Below are 20,803 nucleotides of genomic sequence, written 5' to 3'. Positions count from 1 at the left end.
TCCATGCTGTAAAATTAATGCTATTCTCCTGAGAAATACTGGCAAAAATTTATAAGATTTTTAATAATCTTATAAATAAATCTTATTAAAAAAAAGACAAATGTTGACAAAAAAAAATTCTACTATGTTTGTTGTTGTTGTGAACGAGCGAGTCGCCAGAGGTCCATAACCGGGGTCCGTAACTGGGGCCCATACACGGACCTGCTCGCCAGCCAATCAGAGCGCAGGATTTGGACCGTGAAAAAAATAAATATATATATCCAAGGGTGGGTGATACATAAGGGCGATTGGGCGACGCACTGCCAAAACGAAAAAAAAAAGTTTTTTTTTTAAACAAACTTTCACCAGCGCTGCTCTAGGCTGTTTTAATCTGTCTCTGGGTATCATTGTCCAATCAGGGTGGTCTTGCTTCTAGAGTACTGCCCCTTTTGGGACGATTTCAGTCATGTTGAAAATCGCCCAAGAGTTCACTGATAGAGTCCCATGTTAATATATTTTTTTTTCTCCTGACTGACACTTCAATGCAATCTCTTTGGGTCCCGGGGGGGCTTGCCCTAACGTGCTTACGTCACTGCGAAGCGTGGCAAAGTTGCGTTCGATCCTCTCAGTTTCTGAGTTGAGATGGATGTGGAAAGCAATTCAGTGCGGTCCTTAAAAGAAGTTCCATTTAGTCAGCGATCAAATCAAGCTAAATTGGCAACAAAACAAGCTGGACCCCCCTCGACCAAATCTAAACATAAAACAAATTTCGACAAAGGGGGGAAATCATATACTCGAGGTTTTACTTCAACATGGTCCCAGCGCAAATCCTGGCGAGCTGGCTGCAAGGACGCCTCAGCGGTTTTCTGCTACCTCTGCTTACTTTTCCACCCTGGGGGTGGCTCCACGGACAATACTGCTTGGACGGTCACTGGAGTTTCGGACATGCATCAATTGTCGGAGAAAATAAAAAAACATGAGTCATCAAAGATTCACATGGGCAGCTGCCTGAAATTTTCGGCTTTTGGGAGGGTGAACATCGCTACACAGCTGGATGAGGGCTACAGGCTAGCAGTTCGCTGCTACAATGATGAGGTGAGCAAGAACAGGCACATATTAAACCGGCTCATCCAATGCGTGAAATTTTGTGGAGTGTTCGAGTTAGCTCTACGAGGCAAAGACAAAACTGAGGGCTCCAGTCACCGTGGTATTTTTCTGGGTTTGGGTGACTTCGTGACTCACTCACACACACACACACACACACACACACACACACACAGTCACAGAATCAGTTCACTTTTGATGTTTTCAATGTGCATTTTTATATTTGCCACACTTTGCTCTGAGAGTTAGCACTTTGGTAATATCCTTGGTAAATACCAGTAATTGCAAGATCTAAAGATCCACTCATCTATTTATTCAACTGCTATTGTTATGTTAGCCAACTATTTACAATGTTTTGTTACAGTAAGTGCACTTTCCTGTCGTCCTTAAGTTGCACAGTCTGTAAAATTCTTGCTGGTCATGGAGTTTGAAGTACAAAATCTATTTACAAAACATTCTGTAGAACAGTACTTTCAAGATTGGCAAATAAATATGTATTATTTTTTAAAAATAATGGTTTCCTTTCTTATTTAGTTGTTGGACATATCTTTTATAAAGATATCATTCACATCATACAATATTGAAATAATATGAATAGTGAATAGGGCGTAATTGGAATTGGTCATTGTGGAGCCAAACTATTCAGGTAGCTACAGGGAAAAGATTTCTGTAATGTGCTGCCATCTAGTGGACAGAAGTGGCATGGAACTGTGATATGCAGAGAGAAAACAGAGTCAGTAATGTCTGGCTACCTATAATGCACCTGCTGAATGAGTCACCTTGTGACATTATTGAATAATTTGCCCCTCCTGAGAAAATTTTCAGGACCCGCCACTGTATATATCACTTTGTTTTGCCAGGCGGCACGGTGGTGTAGTGGTTAGCGCTGTCGCCTCACAGCAAGAAGGTCCAGGTTCAAGCCCTGTGGCCGGCGAAGGCCTTTCTGTGTGGAGTTTGCATGTTCTCCCCGTGTCTCTGTGGGTTTCCTCCGGGTGCTCCGGTTTCCCCCACAGTCCAAAGACATGCAGGTTAGGTTAACTGGTGACTCTAAATTGACCGTAGGTGTGAATGTGAGTGCAAATGGTTGTCTGTGTCTACCGTATGTGTCAGCCCTGTGATGACCTGGCGACTTGTCCAGGGTGTACCCCGCCTTTCGCCCGTAGTCAGCTGGGATAGGCTCCAGCTTGCCTGCGACCCTGTAGAACAGGATAAAGCGGCTACAGATAATGAAATGAGATGAGATGAGAAGAACGTCAGTGTACAAGAAAACGTGTAGACCAGTTCATGGCGCGCTCTCCAGTTGCTGAGGATCAGTTTCTCTGTGATCAGCCCGCGGTCCTGCCTGAGCGCTCGATTCCATTGCGATCGATTAATCAGCCTGTGCTCCAGGAAGTGATAGTGTGCACGTGGAAATGTCTCTCAGAAACTGCGTCCACTGAGTTCTTATTTGTTTAGGTTGATGTTTGTGGTGTTGATGGTCTTCACTGAATGTTTTTCACTGTGAAATATTGGTTCATTACTGAATCATCCGATCAGTCAGGGTGTGCAAATGGCGGACTCGGATGTGGACAGTGATTTAGATTGCAGAATAACTGAAGGAGATTATGTGGTTTTGAAAAGAGGAGATGTCTACAAGTCCGTGCAGGTGGAGACAAAAAAGTGAGTAGTCCTCGTGTTTACTTTAAAACGAGAAAATTTGGGCATGTCTGGTTAGTTTGGCTAGCTAGGGTTTACTGATGTTTATTTTTTCGGCTAGTTTGCTCCCTACAGAGTGAGTTTGAAGTAGAGCTAGCTGGAGACTTTAACCATAAGCCTTAAGAGTAATACACCCTTTAATGTGGCTTAATATGATTTTGGTCAGTGTGCTCAAACATGCTTATGTCAGCTCTTTTAAGGGGAAAGTAACTAATGCATGCTCAAGAAGTCACCAAATGACGTCATAACATCATTTCTACATTACGTACTCCTAATACCTCATGAACATTTGCATATCAAATGAAGGCAGGTTTTCTGGAAACACAGATTGACTGACTGATGTGAAGGCCTGATTTCGCTGTCGCAGGCCGGGATGAGGATCGAGAACCAGATCCATCAGAATCAGATACTTCCAAGGTTATCGATGCCGGTGTTTTTTTTCTGACAGTTGTGCGTTGCAAAAACTCATGTATCATGACCTCAAACGCCATGTCTATGCTGCTGGAAACTTGCAAAAGCAAGAATCGGTCCAAAGCATGGCTTTATTTCATATCTGTAAAATGATCTTTTCAGGTAAGAAAGAAAGAAACCTTTATTCGGCACATGCACACTTTAAGCACAGTGAAATTCATCCTCTGCATTTAACCCATCTGAAGCAGTGAACACACGCACACACTCGGAGCAGTGGGCAGCCACACCAGAGCACCTGGGGAGCAGTCAGGGGTCAGGTACCTCGCTCAAGGGCACCTCAGCCCAAGGCCGCCCCATGTCAACCTAACTGCATGTCTTTGGATTGTGGGGGAAACCCATGCAGACTCCACACAGAAAGGCCCTCGCCGGCCTCGAACCCGGAACCTTCTTGCTGTGAGGCGACTGTGCTAACCACTACACCACCGTGCCGCCCAGTAAGATGGAAACACCAGCAATATATTGAAGCGTCTTTTGACACATGGTCAAAAATTCCAGGCATGGCATGTATTTGACAAGGATGCACAAGTGCTACTGCTTCCTAATTGATCAGGCAGGGTTAGCAGTTTTTTTTTTCTTTGACCAAGAAAAACTAAATGCAGGGCTCCCGCTGGCACTCGTCACTGACGAACATTATCCATCAGTGATGAAGAGAAAATTACTAGCAGTCGTCACAGTGCGAATGTATGTCCTCATAATCATAGGTCATCTTTTATAGAAATCCCTCCATTTGCCAAAATCTAACCCCAGTGAAGAGACGACGGGAAGCCAGAGTGTAAACAATGAGTACGTGCTTGTGACCAATAAAAATCAACTGCACGTAATGATCAAATGAGTGCCAAGTTTTTGACCAATCGCAGTGCGTCTTAATAGGCCTGGTGTGGTGGTGTAATTATCTCTGCGTGAATTGAACAATGGCACAGTTGCTGACATTTATTTAATTGAGTGAGCTTCTTCAAGCACTGAAAATGATTTAAGGACCGAAACAGCCACAGGGGAGGCACACTCGGAGCCCCTACCGTCCCTAAGCACATTGGACAGTGTCAGTAATACAGGGGTCAGTTAAAAAAAAGTGAAAGTGCTGTCAGCTGGCAAGCAACCTAATGCCGCTTTTCCACTACAAACGCGGCTGAGTCGGGCTGAGCCGTGCCGGGCTGCGTCGAGCTGAGTGGGGCTGTTGGAGTTGCATTTCGACTACAACCGCGCTGAACCGTGCTGGCTGGAAGTGGGTGGACACATTGGGTGGAGTTAGCGAAAGTGGGTGGACATCACGTGATGTCGTTAGGCAGCGCAAACAGTGACATCAGTGACCTTTTAAGCGGTAGTCTCACGACCCGAATAGTAAACAATAAACATGGAGGACATGGAGTCATTAGTGTTGCTGGTCTTGGTGCTGTGGCTTGTTGTCACCGACAACGCCAACAGATACTGGCAAGAGCGTATAGATGAGGCGAGGCGCATAAGGCTTCAGAAATTCTCGTACTGATTCGTAATTCTTCTTCTTCCGGGTTTACGGTGTTTACAGATCCCAGCGTGCTCGCGGGGCGTGTGTGGGCATGTGAGGACACTCCTCCTCACCAATCAGTGCACAGGGGAGTGTCTGCTCACGCCCCCAGCCTCACTCGGCTCGGTTTGGCTCGCTTCAGCCCCACTCCAAAACGGTGCGAGTTTTAGGGGCTAAGCAGGGCTGAAGCGAGCTGAATCGTGCTGTTCTTTGGTAGTCGAAACGCGAGCCGTGTCGGGCTGAAGTGAGCTGAAAAAGGGTAGTGGAAAAGGGCCATAAGGGAGCTACTGTATTTTAGCTCTTTTATTGCATGGCTTATTTGAATACTTGATTCTGATTGGTCAGTTACAGCATTCAGCACACTTATTTCTGTTTAGTATAAAGACACAGGTGATTTATAGGAAATCACACATGCTGATTGGTCAAGAAATTTAGACTATTTCTCAATAATAACCTTGAATGACTCGGCAAAATAGCTGCCAATCACTTTGTCATCATAAGTTAGGAAGAATTAGAAATGATGGGGGGGAAAAACGCTGTTCCTAAAAGCACTAAATATGCTATGAAGTTTGGTCTAAAACTATTCAAAGGAAAGGTGGAATTGAGATTTATTTTATCAATTTCAAAACAAAGTATGTTATGTGACTCGGTGTAGATAAGTGACAAGTCTGCGCCGCACCATTATTACCTTTGCATGTAATAACGGTATATGACTTAACTTTTTTTTTTTTAAATAATCGACTGTATTTATACTAAAACAATTCTTTCTCAGGCTCAGTGAATAACAAGTGTTGCCAGGGAAAACAAACCTCGCCTGGCAGCACTTATTTCATACCTATATGTTGATAATAGTAATGTTTCTCAATCATCCGCAGTCAGGTTAGAGTATGATGAAAATCCATGACATTGGGTTTGATATTTCAAAGTCATTCAAGGTCAAAGGTCATGGTGCCAAATGAAAGCCCATGTGGCACTTCCTATAAGTTGATAATGGTAAACATCTGTCTACCATCAACCGTTTTCAAGTTACAGGCCTCTGAAAATCTTTGACCTTTCAAGGTCAAAGATCATGGTGCCAAATGAAAGGCCATATGGGAGTTCCTATATGTTCATAATAGTAAACATTTGTCTATCAGCAACTGTTTTTGAGTTATAATGGAAAATGCTCTTTTGACCAAAAGGTTGACCTTTCCGGTGACCTTCACCTTGACCCGATTACCCCCAAAATTTAATCGGGTAATCTACGGATCATTGCCCACCTTCCCTGAACATTTTGAAGTCAATCGGCGCAACCTTCTAGACACTAGATTGTTAACAGACAGATAAACAAACAAACAAATGAAAGTTTGAAAGAAAACTATGAGAGATCCTCCGTCATGTAGCATCTCAGTGGAAGCAGAATTGAAAGATGAACATTTTGGAATTGGTTTGAAGTAAATATGATGGAAGATTATCATGAAAAAAAACCACTTTTGACCTTTTTGGTGACCTTGACCGGATGGCCCTCAAAATGTTGGAAGTCCTATTTGAGACCAATGCCCATCTATCCTGAAAGTTTCATGAAGATTGGTCCAGCTGTTTTCCTGTTATGTTGCTAACAAAAAAAACCCCAAAGAAACCCCACCGAAAACAATACCTCACCCCCTGGTGGGCTCCGTCCTGGGCGAGGTAATAACTTCAACTTCATCTCGGTTATTCTCATCTCACTATCTGTAGCCGCTTTATCCTGTTCTACAGGGTTGCAGGCAAGCTGGAGCCTATCCCAGCTGACTACAGGCGAAAGGCGGGGTACACCCTGGACAAGTCGCCAGGTCATCACAGGGCTGACACATAGACACAGGCAACCATTCACACTCACATTCACACCTACGGTCAATTTAGAGTCACCAGTTAACCTAACCTGCATGTCTTTGGACTGTGGGGGAAACCGGAGCACCCGGAGGAAACCCACGCGGACACGGGGAGAACATGCAAACTCCACACAGAAAGGCCCTCGCCGGCCACGGGGCTCGAACCCGGACCTTCTTGCTGTGAGGCGACAGCGCTAACCACTACACCACCGTGCCGCCCCATCTCGGTTATTATTCACCGATATTCACTTTGCCTTTGGCATATAATTGTTAAATAACAGACTATTGCTAAGAAGGAGGATCAGTTAGAAATCACACCACTCCTTGGAAAGAAGTCTGGTAAATTTTGTTGCTTAACAGTTTTGTTGTGAAAAATAATATGTTTCGAGAGCATGAAACTTTTTGAGTCATAGTCAAAGCAGCAGAGCAAAAAAAGACAGAGCTGGAAGACAGAAATGGACAAAATTTGAAGAAGTGAAAACACTAAACAAGTGTTGCCAGGCAAAACAAACCTCGCCCGGCAGTCTCGCCTATTCACGTTACAAGGTGAATCCATGACCTTGAGTTTGACATTTCAAGGTGAAAGGTCATGGTGGCAACTGAAAGCCCATATGGGACTTCTTATATGCTGATAATGGTAAACATCTGTCTATCATTAACCGTTTTAAAGTTATGAGCCTCTGAAAACCCGTGACCTTGAGTTTGACCTTTCAGGGTCACTCATGGTCAAAGGTCATGGTACCAAATGAGAGCCCATATAGAAAGTCATATATGTCAGTAATATTAAGTATGTGTCTATCTTGAACCGTTTCACAGTTATGAGCCTCTGAAAATCCGTGACCCTGCATATGACCTTTCAAGGTCACTCATGGTCAAAGGTCATGGTGCCAAATGAAATCCCATATATGACTTCCTATATGTCGATAATATTAAGTATCTCTCTGTCTTGAACCGTTTCCCAGTGACCTTGACCCCTGACATTTGACCCCCAACCACTAAGGAAACTATGAAAGATACCCCATCATGTAGCATATCAATGGAAGCAGAATTGAAAGATGAACATTTTGGATTTGGTTTGAAGTGAATATGATGAAAATGAAGGAAGATATCATGAAAAAAAATTATTTTGACCTTTTTGGTGACCTTAACCAGACGACCCTCAAAATGTTGGAGGTTCTATTTTGGCCCTTTTCCACTACCCTTTTTCAGCTCGCTTCAGCTCACTTCAGCCCGACACGGCTCGCGTTTCGACTACCAAAGAACAGCACGACTCAGCTCGCTTCAGCCCTGCTTAGCCCCTAAAACTCGCACGGTTTTGGAGTGGGGCTGAAGCGAGCCAAACCGAGCCGAGTGAGGCTGGGGGCGTGAGCAGACACTCCCCTGTGCACTGATTGGTGAGGAGGAGTGTCCTCACATGCCCACACATGCCCCGCGAGCACGCTGGGATCTGTAAACCCGGAAGAAGAAGAAGAATTACGAGAATTTCTGAAGCTTTATGCGCCTCGCCTCATCTATACGCTCTTGCCAGTATCTGTTGGCGTTGTTGGTGACAACAAGCCACAGCACCAAGACCAGCAACACTAACGACTCCATGTCCTCCATGTTTATTGTTTACTATCCGGGGCGTGAGACTACTGCTTAAAAGATCACTGATGTCACTGTTTGCGCTGCTTAACGACATCACGTGACGTCCACCCACTTTCGCTAACTCCACCCAATGTGTCCACCCACTTCCAGCCAGCACGGTTCAGCGCGGTTGTAGTCGAAATGCAACTCCAACAGCCCCACTCAGCTCGACTCAGCACGGCACGGCTCAGCCCGACTCAGCCGCGTTTGTAGTGGAAAAGCGGCATTTGAGACCAATGCCCACCTATCCTGAAAATTTCATGAAGCTTGGTCCAGCCATTTTCCCATAATGTTACTAACAAAGAAACCCGACCAAAAACGATACCGCACCCCGCTTACTCTGTAGTGGACAAGTTAATGATACATGGTATGGGCTATGGCACTGTTTAAAAGATTGTTTAATTGAAAAGAAAATGTCTAAGATGCTAAGTAGGCTAAGCTGCACATCACTACGTGTCGGGGGAAATATTCCAAATCTAAACACCGCTGTGAGCTTGAAGGCTCTTGAGCGCTCGCTTCTGAGTCAGAGGCCGCCGGTTCTGCCATGTTTGTGACCTCGCTCATTATATTATAATGAGGATAAACTTCAGCCATTTCCGTACCCAAGTGTAAACATTAGCGAGCAGTGTTTTTTCTATCTCGTTCTCCTTCACAGGCATGAGGCAGCGGGCAATACAGCATGTGATTCAAGTACCTAGGTGTTATTCTAGCTCCACAGGATACTATTCATCTTTTTAACACGTCGACCTGGGTCACTTTAAAAAATTGTCAATAAAGGAATCTAAAAAGTTGCAAAATCTAGCAGCAAAGCCATTAATTTGCCAACTCTGATTTCCTGTTTTGTTTGCTGTATTTATTGTTGAAGTTGAAGTATTTTTCTTACCATTGTGGTCTTTAGTGAGACAAAACCCGAGTCAGGATTTTGCTGCACTGTCTACACCTTACAAATTATAGACGTTCTGCTTTTGTTTCTCAGGAAGATCGTTTTTGAGAAACAGTGGATGTTTTTGGATGCTGTTATTGGGGAACTGTACGGCTCCACTTTTGAAGTGGACGCTGGAGGAAAACTCCGTCTACGAAAGCCAACGAACACTGAAGACTCCACAGGTGATTACAAGAAACCGGTTTCGTTTATGTACTAAATCTGTCAGAAAGTGGCGTGCTGTGTGTTATCGTTGGTTGTTCTCTTTTCACAGAGGCCAAAGAAGCAGGCCAAGACAACAGACACATCGTAGATGATGGCAAATCGCAGAAACTGACCAGAGAGGATATTGAATCACTCAAAGAGCAGGGAATGAAGGGCCAGGTTTGTGTTCCAGTTAAATAGTTTGTTGAGACCGGCATTTGAGACCAAATGATGGCATATTTCAGCAGTCTGAACCAGGGGCTTAGCCAGGATTGGGAAGGTTGGGAGTGCTTTTCTGAAAGTAGGGAGTGTAACTTGGTCATGACCCGGGGGGGATATTTTTGAAAATTTAATCTTTTTCAGTGCAATCTCGTGACTTCTGGAGCTGCAATTGAGCCTTAAAAAGAAATGAAAGAAGGTATTAATTTTAGGTGTGAATTATATTTTATTAGGCATTTAACACAAATTTTATTTACTAACTTAATGAAATGTTATAGCAAAGTTTTAAATGTGGTTTCTTATTCATTAATCATAACTTTACAAATCACTAATTATCAGTAAAATCTTGTACAAATTCCTGCAATAAAAACAGAAACCTTAAATTATAATCTCTAGTGCACTTAAGACAAAAAAAACCAAATTGCTGCAATCAAGTCCTATTACACAGAATACATCTTTACTATATACAACAAAGAGAACAAATGAGGCTACATCCACACGACAACGGCAACGAGATTTTTTTTTTTAAATATCGCGTCCACATGGGCAACGGATCAGTAAAATTTCAGGTTCATATGGCAACGCAACGCTTGCTGAAAACGATGCAATACACATGCCACACCTCTACGTGCGCTGTAAGACGGTCCCATCGGAGACACCAGAACAATAGAAGAAGTAGACGCATGCACATAAACCCCTTCTTCTGTAGCATCAGCCACAAAGTTTTGATTATTAATCAGTAGCGTAAAACGAAAGATGCGGAAAGAGGAATGAATGGGGGTAGATGGAAGCCAGTACGCCAACATTCTGATATCCTCCAGAATTCTTTAATGGTCTGGAATAAATTGAATGCTACACGTTGATGGATTACTTTGTTCTTCTACGCCCTTTTTAAGGAATGCATTGTCGGACTTAAACCAACATCTGAAGAGGTGAGATCGCTCCTTTTTTTTCCCTATTTTTGCTGGCGGGATTGTTTTTGTTTTTGGAAAGCGCACGGGCGGTGCGCGGTTTGGTTATACTCAGTACTTCCGCAGTGTTTGGACTAAAGACTCTGCCCTAAGGGCTATTCTCTCTCTCTCTCTCTCTCTCTCACTTTGCACCATTACACAATAAATATTCACAGTGAAAATATTTTGTAAGCGCGTTTCATGAACCAAGTTATAGGATTTGTTGACAACTCGCATCGAGTTCGTTACACTTCTACCCGGCATGAAGCACTGACAGTCATGTGGTTGTGACGTCATCGTAAACAAATCCGTTCTACTCATCCAGACGACTTCGCAACGGGGCCGTTGCCAGATTTTTCCACTCTGGAATCCGTTCTCAAAAGATTTCGTTTTGGGGCACCAGGGCGAAACGATAAACAATTTTATCAGATTCACCTGAAGCCGTTGCCGTGTGGACAGGGCCTGAGATTCAGCCAAATGTGAAGATTAGTATTATGAAATACACACAACTGAAAATAATAGATACCTTTAACAAGTTTTGATTTTGCAAAATGTACATAATGCAAATGTTACATCACAAAATGTTAGGAATCATTTTAATTCTGTTAAAAAGTGCAATAAACAGGAGTTAAAAATAAGTGAAATTAAGTTACGAATGAAAGGAAATTTTCCTGTAGTTATTTGAAATGTAAATACTGTAAACAATACAAAAAAAATTCAATAATAATGGTAATTTATGAAAGTACTATTTAAGATCATGTAAATCTTGGCGAAATAGAAACCAATCGAAGCCAAAAGAGTGAAAGTGAGTATCGTGCCGTTACCATCGGCACATTTTATAAAATGTGGAAGTAGGCCCTGAGCGCGCTGAGTCTGGTGTGACTGAGGAAGGTGACAAGTTTTATGTTTCATCTAATCTAGGTCATTTAAAAACTATAATATTATTTGGCAGTGGGCACATAGGAAAGTGTAAAGTATAAAGTTTCTGTAAGTATGTTTATCATGCTTGTATGATAAAAAAAACTCGTGAAGATATTTATCTAAATACATGACCTACTCATTCTAAACCTGCCGAGCTTCACCGGCGAAGCTCTCAAAACTCATAGTATTTTGCTTCCATTCAAGCCTCATTTTAAAGTCTGAGCGCTACATTTTTTGGCGTTAAATTTGATTTTCTTGATTTAATTTCCATATATGGAAAGATATAGGGAAACCGCTGACCGTCAACAAAAATATCCACAGAAATGCACAAAATTACTTCACAAAACAACAAAATTTTGGTTAGCATGGTTGAGTATAAGATTTATAGGCCGTGTTTGGGGATTTATGGCCGTGTTTTTTGAGAATTGGCCGTGTAAAACACGGCTGCACAGTTTGCTTGCCAAGTCTATGGTCTGAACGGGAAAAAAGTCAAATTTTGCATGTAATTTAAAAAATTTCACTTGGATTTCTGCGTGTTAGACCTAGACTGTAATACAGTGACTTGCATTGCCACCTCACAGTTTTAGGGGCTCTGGTTCAATGCTAAGTTCGGGTTACTGTCCGTATAGAATTTTACATGTTCTTCCTGGGTCTGTACATGTTTCCTCCCACCTCCCAAAAATATGCTGGTAGGTGGATTGGCTAAGATCACTTGCCACCAGGTAGAAATGAGTGTTCCCTGGACAGACCACCCTGACCAGGATAAAGTGGTCACTGAAGATGAAAGAATGAATGGATTTTTGGACATATGGGTCAGTTTGCTGAATGAAACTGGATTTCTGGTTGTGGGTGGGGTTTTTTTGGGGGGGGGGGGATGTGACATTTTGAGCTTTCTTGATGTTTGTACTGTAATGTAGATGCAAAGCTGAATTAAAGCAGGGCAAAGAGAAGTATAACAGGGTTGTAACTAGGCCTTTTCAGCGTATCGGGCGAATACGCCATGTTTCCTTATTGCAACTCCCACAACAGCTTTCCCCAAAGCGTGGATACGCGGCTCTCCGCCACACTGTCATTTGCACACCAAAAAAAAAAAAAAAAAATCAATACCGTAAATTGAGCAATGCAGAGTACTTTCCACCCCTAAATATCTCCTATTCCCTTCTGAAAATGGGTAATAACTATAGAAATAGGAGGATATTGTCATATATAGGTCTAGACTATCCTGGTACTCAACTCAGAAGTGAAAATAAAGGGTTTCGCTGCATGCACTGACTGCCATTCACAACCAGACAGAAAATCATGTTGTAGGTGCTGGTCACTAGATGGCGCTGTTGCATGATTTGACCTCGATTCTGTTCCTGGCATCCTGGAATTGGAAAATGAAGAGGCGTGCTACCAAGTGTTTTCATTTCAAATCTAATTTTATCTTTTAAATTTTGCCCCTTGCATATTTGACAAGGTAAAAAAAAAACCAGCAAATTTAGTAATGTTGAATTGTGCCTAAATCAGCCCAAGATGCTGCCAGAATGCACCATTCTGAAGTCTCTAATTTCAAAATTTTCCAGAGGAGCATGCCCCCGGATCCCCCAGCAGCCTTTGGGACCCTCCAGACCAGGCAAGGCCTTTACAGGCTTTGCTCCACATCAGTAGCACCACTCTGATGTTTTTTCTGGGGAAAGCCCTGAACGATATTGCCGACACGCCTGTAAAAGTTGCCGCTACACGAATAAAAAGACTTGTCAATCTTGAAAATGTGGCCTTTTGTTTAATTTTGTATTGTTATCCTGACGCGGCGGTGACCACGCCCCATTATGCGAATATTCTACATTCGGACATACTCCACTCCCCGTCCATGTAAGCGCCCAGTGCATTGCTGCCCGAGTAGTTCCGTGTGGAGATTGTGACTGATCATGCTAGTCTGGTTTACCTCCTCACTTATGCTGTGTTCGGGGTAAAGTGCCATCCTTGTTGAGGCGCTTACACGCCATGCACTTAATCTGTGCCAGTCCCTGAGTTAGATCTGGATAGTCATGGATTGTAATTGAACAGCTGAAGCTGAAAATAAAGCTGACACTTGATCATCAACTGGTTGTTTTATTCTTATTCCAAAAATATGTCAGTAATATAGTTGAATATTAATTACAGTAAGTCTTCAATCAGAAACAATCACAGCAACTTTTAGCAAAAAAAAAAAATCTCATTAATATAACCATAAAGAGTGAATTTCAGGGAGGCCTGCAAGTGCCAGGAAACGCACTAGAATGCATCTCAAAGCCTGTAGGACCTGTGAGCATTCGGGGGCCTAAGGCGGCCCCTGGACCCCTGGCTGTTATGACTCGTGCCACTATGCTGATATTTTGGTCTAGTTAGAACCCTGGTATAACTGAACATAGAACCAGTGAGGAGATGGCCTGTCTTCTTTGTTTGTTTAAAACCCATCTGTTCCCTAAATATTTTGGGAGCCATGACTAGATATTGGTCCCGTGTTAAAAATTATCCATGGCATAATTTGCGTGCTTGTATATAGTTAACTAGCCAACTTTCACCTACTTAGGGCCTCTGTATGCTCTTGCGACAAGGCTTTCACAGACAGCTTTTCGCAGACAGTTGTAATTTATCGTTGAGCGGGGAGTAATAGGCGTGCGCGATGTTATTCACCGCCACAACGCAAGGGGGCGCGAAGTCGCGAAATCACTAGGAGTAGTTGGTGGGTGTGGTTAGTGGAGTGTTTATCCTCTGGTTACTTATAATGACTAGAACTGGAGTCGTATAGATGTACGTATTTCCTCACTTCCTCGATCAACCGCTGTTCGTGCTGCTCCATCTTCGCTCGTGTTTTTAAAAATGGCGGTCGTGAAAACAAACCAAACCGGGAAAGTAGGGAAGCGGAAGTGCGTGTACAGCGGATGTAGAGTGGACCAATCAGAGCCCTCTTGTCTGCGACACTGTCTGCGAGGCTTCTGCGGTGGTCACAATTTTTGGGAGGTGCGCACAGAGCGTCTGCGAAGGGGGGGGGCTACGCAGACGCTATCTGCGACGCTATCTGCGAGGACTCGGTTGTCAGCATAAATTGGCCTTTAGTGTGCACCTGTTTGGATTTCTATAATAACCAGCAGTCTGAGAGTGTGAGTGAATGTGATTACAATCTAAACAGATTTAAAGCTAGACTGCCTTTCACATTTTTCAAATGTAGGTCATAAAAAAATTTTTCCCTGACACCCAATTATTTTTGTTTCATGGACCAAAAGCTACTGAATTTGAATCACGGACTTCCAATTTTAATAGTTTTTTAATAGAACAATTAATGAATTTAGGGCCACATGGCCCTAAATTCTCCGCTATTTTTTCCTGCTTCACCATGACCCAGTACAAGATACTACGTCATGCATCACGTGGTGGGCTTTCCCCGTTTGCGCAAGGCATTGTGGGATACAAATTTGAAACAGGAGAGAAAAATGGAGGACATGTGTGCGAATGCAACGTGAAAGATTGACTACAGTAAAGGAAAGTGAGAAGATATGTTGTGAAGGAAAGGAAATGCAGGACCAAACTAATAAATATCGGTGGTCAGCGAGCACCTCGGTGTGATCAGCTGTTCGTTTAGCGACAGAATGATGGAACTGTCAGTGCACGGTCAAGGTAAACCTGTAGATGGCAGTAATGCAACACTGTGGATGCCAGCTGCCGTAAAACCCAAAAGAAGCAGAAGAAGAAGGTAAACTTGCGCATGCGCACACGGACTTCCTCTGTCTGCTTAACTGCGTGAAGCGAGCGATTTCATGCACATTATTTGCTAAGGAATCCCTTCAAATTAAATAACTTCCTAGCCACAGAATGGCCTGTTTTTTGTTTGTTTTTTATTTAGATATTACAGAAAAAAAAACATCTCACAGTGACCAAAATTTCAAAAGGAACTAAATTTCATCAATTTTCTGAACTCGAAAGGCCATCTAGCTTTAAGAAATTGGATTTTTTTCCGACCGTGTAAATGCAGATTAACGTTTTTGCAGTTATTGCTCATAAGTTAGCTTGTAAGTGTTGGTTATCTCTAATTGTACTAAACATTGAGTTTTAAGTGCAAAGGTATTTTGTTTTATTATGTCATTTTTGCTCATCAGGAAATAATTCAGCAGCTCATAAACAACAGTACAACATTCAGAGATAAAACTGAATTTGCTCAGGAGAAATACATCAAGAAGAAAAAGAAAAAGTAAGTTTAAAAAAAAAAAAGCTGATATCTGGTTAATAAATAGTACTCTTTTCTGTTTGGTGGTCTTATAATCTACTTAACGTGCCGACAGGTATGAGAGCAGTATCGCAGTACTGAAGCCTACCTCCCGTATCCTGGCAATGATGTACCATGGCCGAGAACCTGGAAAAATTTGGTGTGTCCTCAGAGTAAACTTTTTAAGATCAAACTAAACCTTGAGTTTGTTAGTGTTGTATAGGACGGCTTTATAGGTAATGTTCTCTTAATAGTCATTTTATTTCCTCTGCAGTCACCTGAGATATGACACTTTGGCTCAGATGCTGACTCTGGGGAACATTCATGCTGGAAGTAAGATCATTGTGTTGGAGACGTGTGCTGGACTCGTCCTTGGTTCTGTTATGGAGAGAATGGGAGGTAAAGGCAGATTTCCAGTTTTTTTAATAGGGACCTGCAAGTGATATTAAAGTAATTCTCAACAGCACATAAGTTTCATTATGAATAAAATAAAAATAAAAAACCTTGCATACTATACTACACTTTTGGACACAAAGAAGTATATCTGCAGTGACTTTTGAATGGAATTTTTGTTTATCCTATAGACACAAGATTGATTTTTAATAGTTAATGCTAGAGCGGCGGCTACAATTATCGAAACCTTAACGATCTTTTGGCCACTGCAAAAGTAGAAAAGACTTTCAATACGTAAATTGTGCATGAATAATTACTCAAACTTCCACTGGAAAAAAATGAGTTGATTCCAGATTACTTAGCCTATCAGATCACGTGACACCGTTCCACAATTATCAACACCTTTGTCCACAGTTATTGACACTGTTCCACAATTATCAACATCCAGATGATTATTTATTAAAAAATAATCGGTATGTGGTATTAAGTTACCAAAACTACTTTTTTTTTTTTTTTTTTATTTAAAGTTTGTTTTACGTAGATTTATATTTCATACAAAATATCTTTTATATAAATATCTGAATGTCGGTGCTTTACGTAAATGAGGAAGTAATTCTAATGTTTGTAAACAAATGAACTGGTAACGTTTAACCTGCGTCAGAAAATCTTTTTGTTCCACTTTAAGTATTTTTGTAGATCACATTTTGTTTATCATTCGTCGTTGTTTGTATTAATTTCTAGTTTTGTAGTTTACCAATAAATGTCAACAGGCAATTGGCGTTGTAACTGCATGAAAATCCAGGTCAAAGGTCGCATGTCATTCCTCGAACCAAAATATAAAATGTCTACTGATATTGTAATACGTGGTAGATATTTACAACAAACTGCAAAAATATATATATGAGTGATTCCACGCTTATGGGTACTGAAATGGGGACATGAACTTATTTTTAAAAATTCACCTAAAACCATTTCTTTTTTTTACCATCAGGTCACAAAACATGTAATCTTTAATGAATCATATGTTAAAAGATAACTTTAATTTTCTGAGATGTAATAAAAACATATTTATATGCCAAAGTCAGAACGTAACAGAAGTGTTGTGGACATATATATTCTCAATTTTAACAATGTAGAATTACTTTTTGAAACATAGGAAGGTGATGTTTTAGCAAATATAATTAATAAACATGTGTAGTAGAATAAACATACACATTCTTTCAATAAGATTAACATGGTATATAGCTAGATTGTAATTAATTTGTAACAGACGCGAGATGGACAATCGTAACAGAAGTAATGTAACAGACATCATTTTGGAACTCATAGGCTTGACTTTGGCATATACATATGTTTTTATTACATCTCAGAAAATTAAAGTTATCTTTTAACATATCATTCATTAAAGATTACATGTTTTGTGACCTGATGGTAAAAAAAGAAATGGTTTTAGGTGAATAAGTTCATGTCCCCATTTCAGTACCCATAAGCGTGGAATCACTCATATATTTTCTGAATGGAATAGAAAAATCTGAATATTTCAAGCATATAATTTTTTTTATGCTAAGAATTTAATTCTGGTCTAATTCTATTTATTGCAATAGGATTCCAAATACTCTATAAACATTCCATTCTGTTATGAATCAGAAAATAAAAATTATTATAAATCACAGCACTTTTATTTTTTTAAAGTACTTCATCAACTTCAACAATGTTACGCAAAGATCGATCCATAACAGTTGTAAATGTTACTTCATTCCACAGGGTGTCGATAATGGTGGACACCGGTGAAAGTGATATAGATGAAAGTCTTCCGGATTTACCTGGAAATCCGGATATTTGACAAAACTCTTAAATCTCCGGTTTCCCTAATGGAGAAATTTATTTTTCGGATTTTTCGCGTTCCTAGACGCGGCGTAATACTTTGCATCGTCCTTGCCTGGGCGCAGTCCTTAAATAGCCCAAACATACCGTAGTTCATTGATTAAAGACAGGTGTTCTTTTGTTAACGGCGCACGTGCCGGAGCTCGAAGGCGCGCCTTCAGGTGCACGAGCTAAGGCGTGCAGGACTGTGACACTGTTCTGCGCAAGCACAACACAATCGCACTTGAAAGCATATTCAAGCTGCCAGTGTAGCTGCAGTCTTTTTACTTGCGAATTACAAGTATTCAAGTATTTCCTCTTGTGTTAATAATTCGCCATGTCAAAACAAGCGAAACTTTCCTCCTTCTTTCGATGTGAAGAGAGGTAAGCAATTTATTAGATATTCTTTTCCATCAAAGTTGCATTTTGTGGCTTCGAAGCCAAGTTTTAGTGCCGTTTCTAGAACACAACATCAAGAAAACGTGGAAGAAACAGCAATAATGGAAGAGCTGGTTTCTAAGCTGCCTAAAACTAGCAATGGTAATTATTTTTTGTTACATAATGCACTCAGGCTGCCAGTCAGTGTGTGACTGACACGCACACACGCACACACACCCTGAAAAATCCTAGCTATGCCTCTGATTTATATGAGAAATTTGGTATTCATTGGTATGTTTTAAATTTACAGACAATCCGAACTAATGTAAACAATTGGCTTCAACTCGCATAAATCTGAATTGGAAATGTTTAGTTCACTTTAGCTTATGCAAACGCACAACTCTACTAAAAGATTGATAAACGAGGCTCAATGTCCCCAACATTGAAACCTGAAAGCTTTAGAAACTCTAACAGACCTTTACTTTTTAACAGCACTGTTTTGGGATTTTGCTGAGTTTACCTTCAACTGTCTGATTTTTTTCAAAGTAATGAACTGTGTAGGCAGGAAAATCACTGCGTTTTCTAAATGCACTCCTGAAAATTACTCATTAACCAGGGGAATTAAATTTGATGTTTTTGACATGTTAATCATTAATGTACATGAAAGAAAAAGGCTTAAAAGTTATAACTTGTTTTAGTGAAAATAAGTACTAAAATGCACTAGAATGCAGGGTTTTGCATGTTATGTTATTAAAATTTTTTCGAGGGACGTTGCCCCCCATCTTAATTTGACTTTCAAAAGTTCAGGATTTTTTTCTTTGCTCCACTTTTGTCTCTAAAGTGATCACTATTATCGACACCTCAAGTGACTTCTCAAACACGCGTTTAGATATAAAATGGCGACTGTCAAATGAAAGAGTAAGGAACAAAGTAGGTTTTGACAAGAAGATTATGAAATATCAGTGAATTTGATAAGTAAAAACATGTCCATGATCTTTCCACCATGCTTACCTGCGATGATAACGTCCAGGTTTTCCTCAAATTGCTGATCGTGCTAAAAAAATTCCATCTCAGCTAACGAGCTCCATCATCAGATGACAAGATCCAAGGACGAAGGGGATCTTCTGGGTGATTGATTTAACCAGTAATAACTATTGTAACTGACACTCACCTTTTGTAAAATTGTTTTTTATTGGTAAATCTGAAAAGGTGTCGATAATTGTAGCCGGCACTCTAATATTTTTTTAAATTAATTGATTCAAACACCACACCTTTTATTTATTTATTTATTTATTTATTATTTTAATTATGTGCTACACTGCAACACATTGCACTTGGTTTAAATTATGAATGTAACAAAATAAACTCTAAGAAAGAAACTAATCTCTTGCTGGCATGCTGTTATGGGAAAATAATTAAGAATGTGGTGATGTGATGTGGCGCAATACGGAGTTACAGTTACCACTCTAAAGTTGCTTATTATCCAATAACGGCACATCCTAAACTGTTTTACTCCTCTCGTAGTACAGCAGTTAGCCAGTGCTAAACGCTTTTTATTTATTAAAAGTCGGCACAGTGAACGTTTTGTCCCTTTATAGGACTGTTTGTTCACTCGTAAGGCTGATGATCTATTACCATGGCATGGCGTCCGTCTATGGAGTCAATTTTGTGCCAAAATGTCCATACAATACTTTTGAAATATCAAACAAAAACGACAAATCAAAATACAAAAAAAAGAAAAAAGTCAACTTTTTTAGACTGGCAAACAAATTATTTGTGTAATCGTGCAAAATATCGGTCTATTACTCTTCAGAAACCTTTTATTTTTGTTCCATGTCTTTCTCAGTTTTGTTTGACGTAATTTATTTTGGTTGCGATTCCAGCTTTCTCGTTTGCGCTCCCTGACTTTTTGCTTGCAGTTTTGGCACAAACTTCACGTGTGGGCGGGCTGTCCAGGAATGCATTCCCATTGGCTAACTTGTGCTTGACTGACAGCTACGCTCAGCCATTCCCTACTCGGATTCTGGCGGACTGTTTGACGAGTGACCGATCCATTGACGGTAAACAAGGATCGAGTGGACTCCAGTGGCGACTATGATATTGAATTTACACTTTGTTGAATTAATTCAGTATCATAGTCGCCACTGAAGTCCACTCGATCCTTGTTTACCGTCAATGGATCGGTCACTCGTCAAACAGTCCGCCAGAATCCGAGTAGGGAATGGCTGAGCGTAGCTGTCAGTCAAGCACAAGTTAGCCAATGGGAATGCATTCCTGGACAGCCCGCCCACACGTGAAGTTTGTGCCAAAACTGCAAGCAAAAAAGTCAGGGAGCGCAAACGAGAAAGCTGGAATCGCAACCAAGATAAACTACGTCAAACAAAACTGAGAAAGATGCGGAACAAAAATAAAAGGTTACTGAAGAGTAATAGACTGATATTTTGCACGATTACATGAATAATTTGTTTGCCAGTCTAAAAAAATTGACTTCTTTTTTTCTTT

The 20,803-nt window shown here is 41.0% G+C and overlaps 1 protein-coding gene across 1 annotated transcript in view; it reads left to right on the top strand.

Moving 5' to 3' along the window:
* Positions 1 to 2,472: 2,472 nt before the first annotated feature.
* The window catches only part of trmt6 (tRNA methyltransferase 6 non-catalytic subunit), a 50,492-nt gene continuing 32,161 nt past the window's right edge, over positions 2,473 to 20,803 (top strand). The window contains exons 1-6 of the mRNA XM_060917761.1: positions 2,473 to 2,742; positions 9,203 to 9,333; positions 9,423 to 9,532; positions 15,561 to 15,652; positions 15,744 to 15,827; positions 15,942 to 16,066. Coding sequence (XP_060773744.1) covers positions 2,633 to 2,742; positions 9,203 to 9,333; positions 9,423 to 9,532; positions 15,561 to 15,652; positions 15,744 to 15,827; positions 15,942 to 16,066 — 652 coding nt within the window. The 5' untranslated portion in view covers positions 2,473 to 2,632. The remainder of the gene's footprint in view (positions 2,743 to 9,202; positions 9,334 to 9,422; positions 9,533 to 15,560; positions 15,653 to 15,743; positions 15,828 to 15,941; positions 16,067 to 20,803) is intronic.

The sequence above is a fragment of the Neoarius graeffei genome, chromosome 3 (genome assembly GCF_027579695.1).
Source record: "Neoarius graeffei isolate fNeoGra1 chromosome 3, fNeoGra1.pri, whole genome shotgun sequence".
NCBI classification, from domain to species: domain Eukaryota; kingdom Metazoa; phylum Chordata; class Actinopteri; order Siluriformes; family Ariidae; genus Neoarius; species Neoarius graeffei.
Note: the sequence above shows the minus strand (reverse complement) of the source record. Positions and strands in the feature narration are given on the sequence as shown.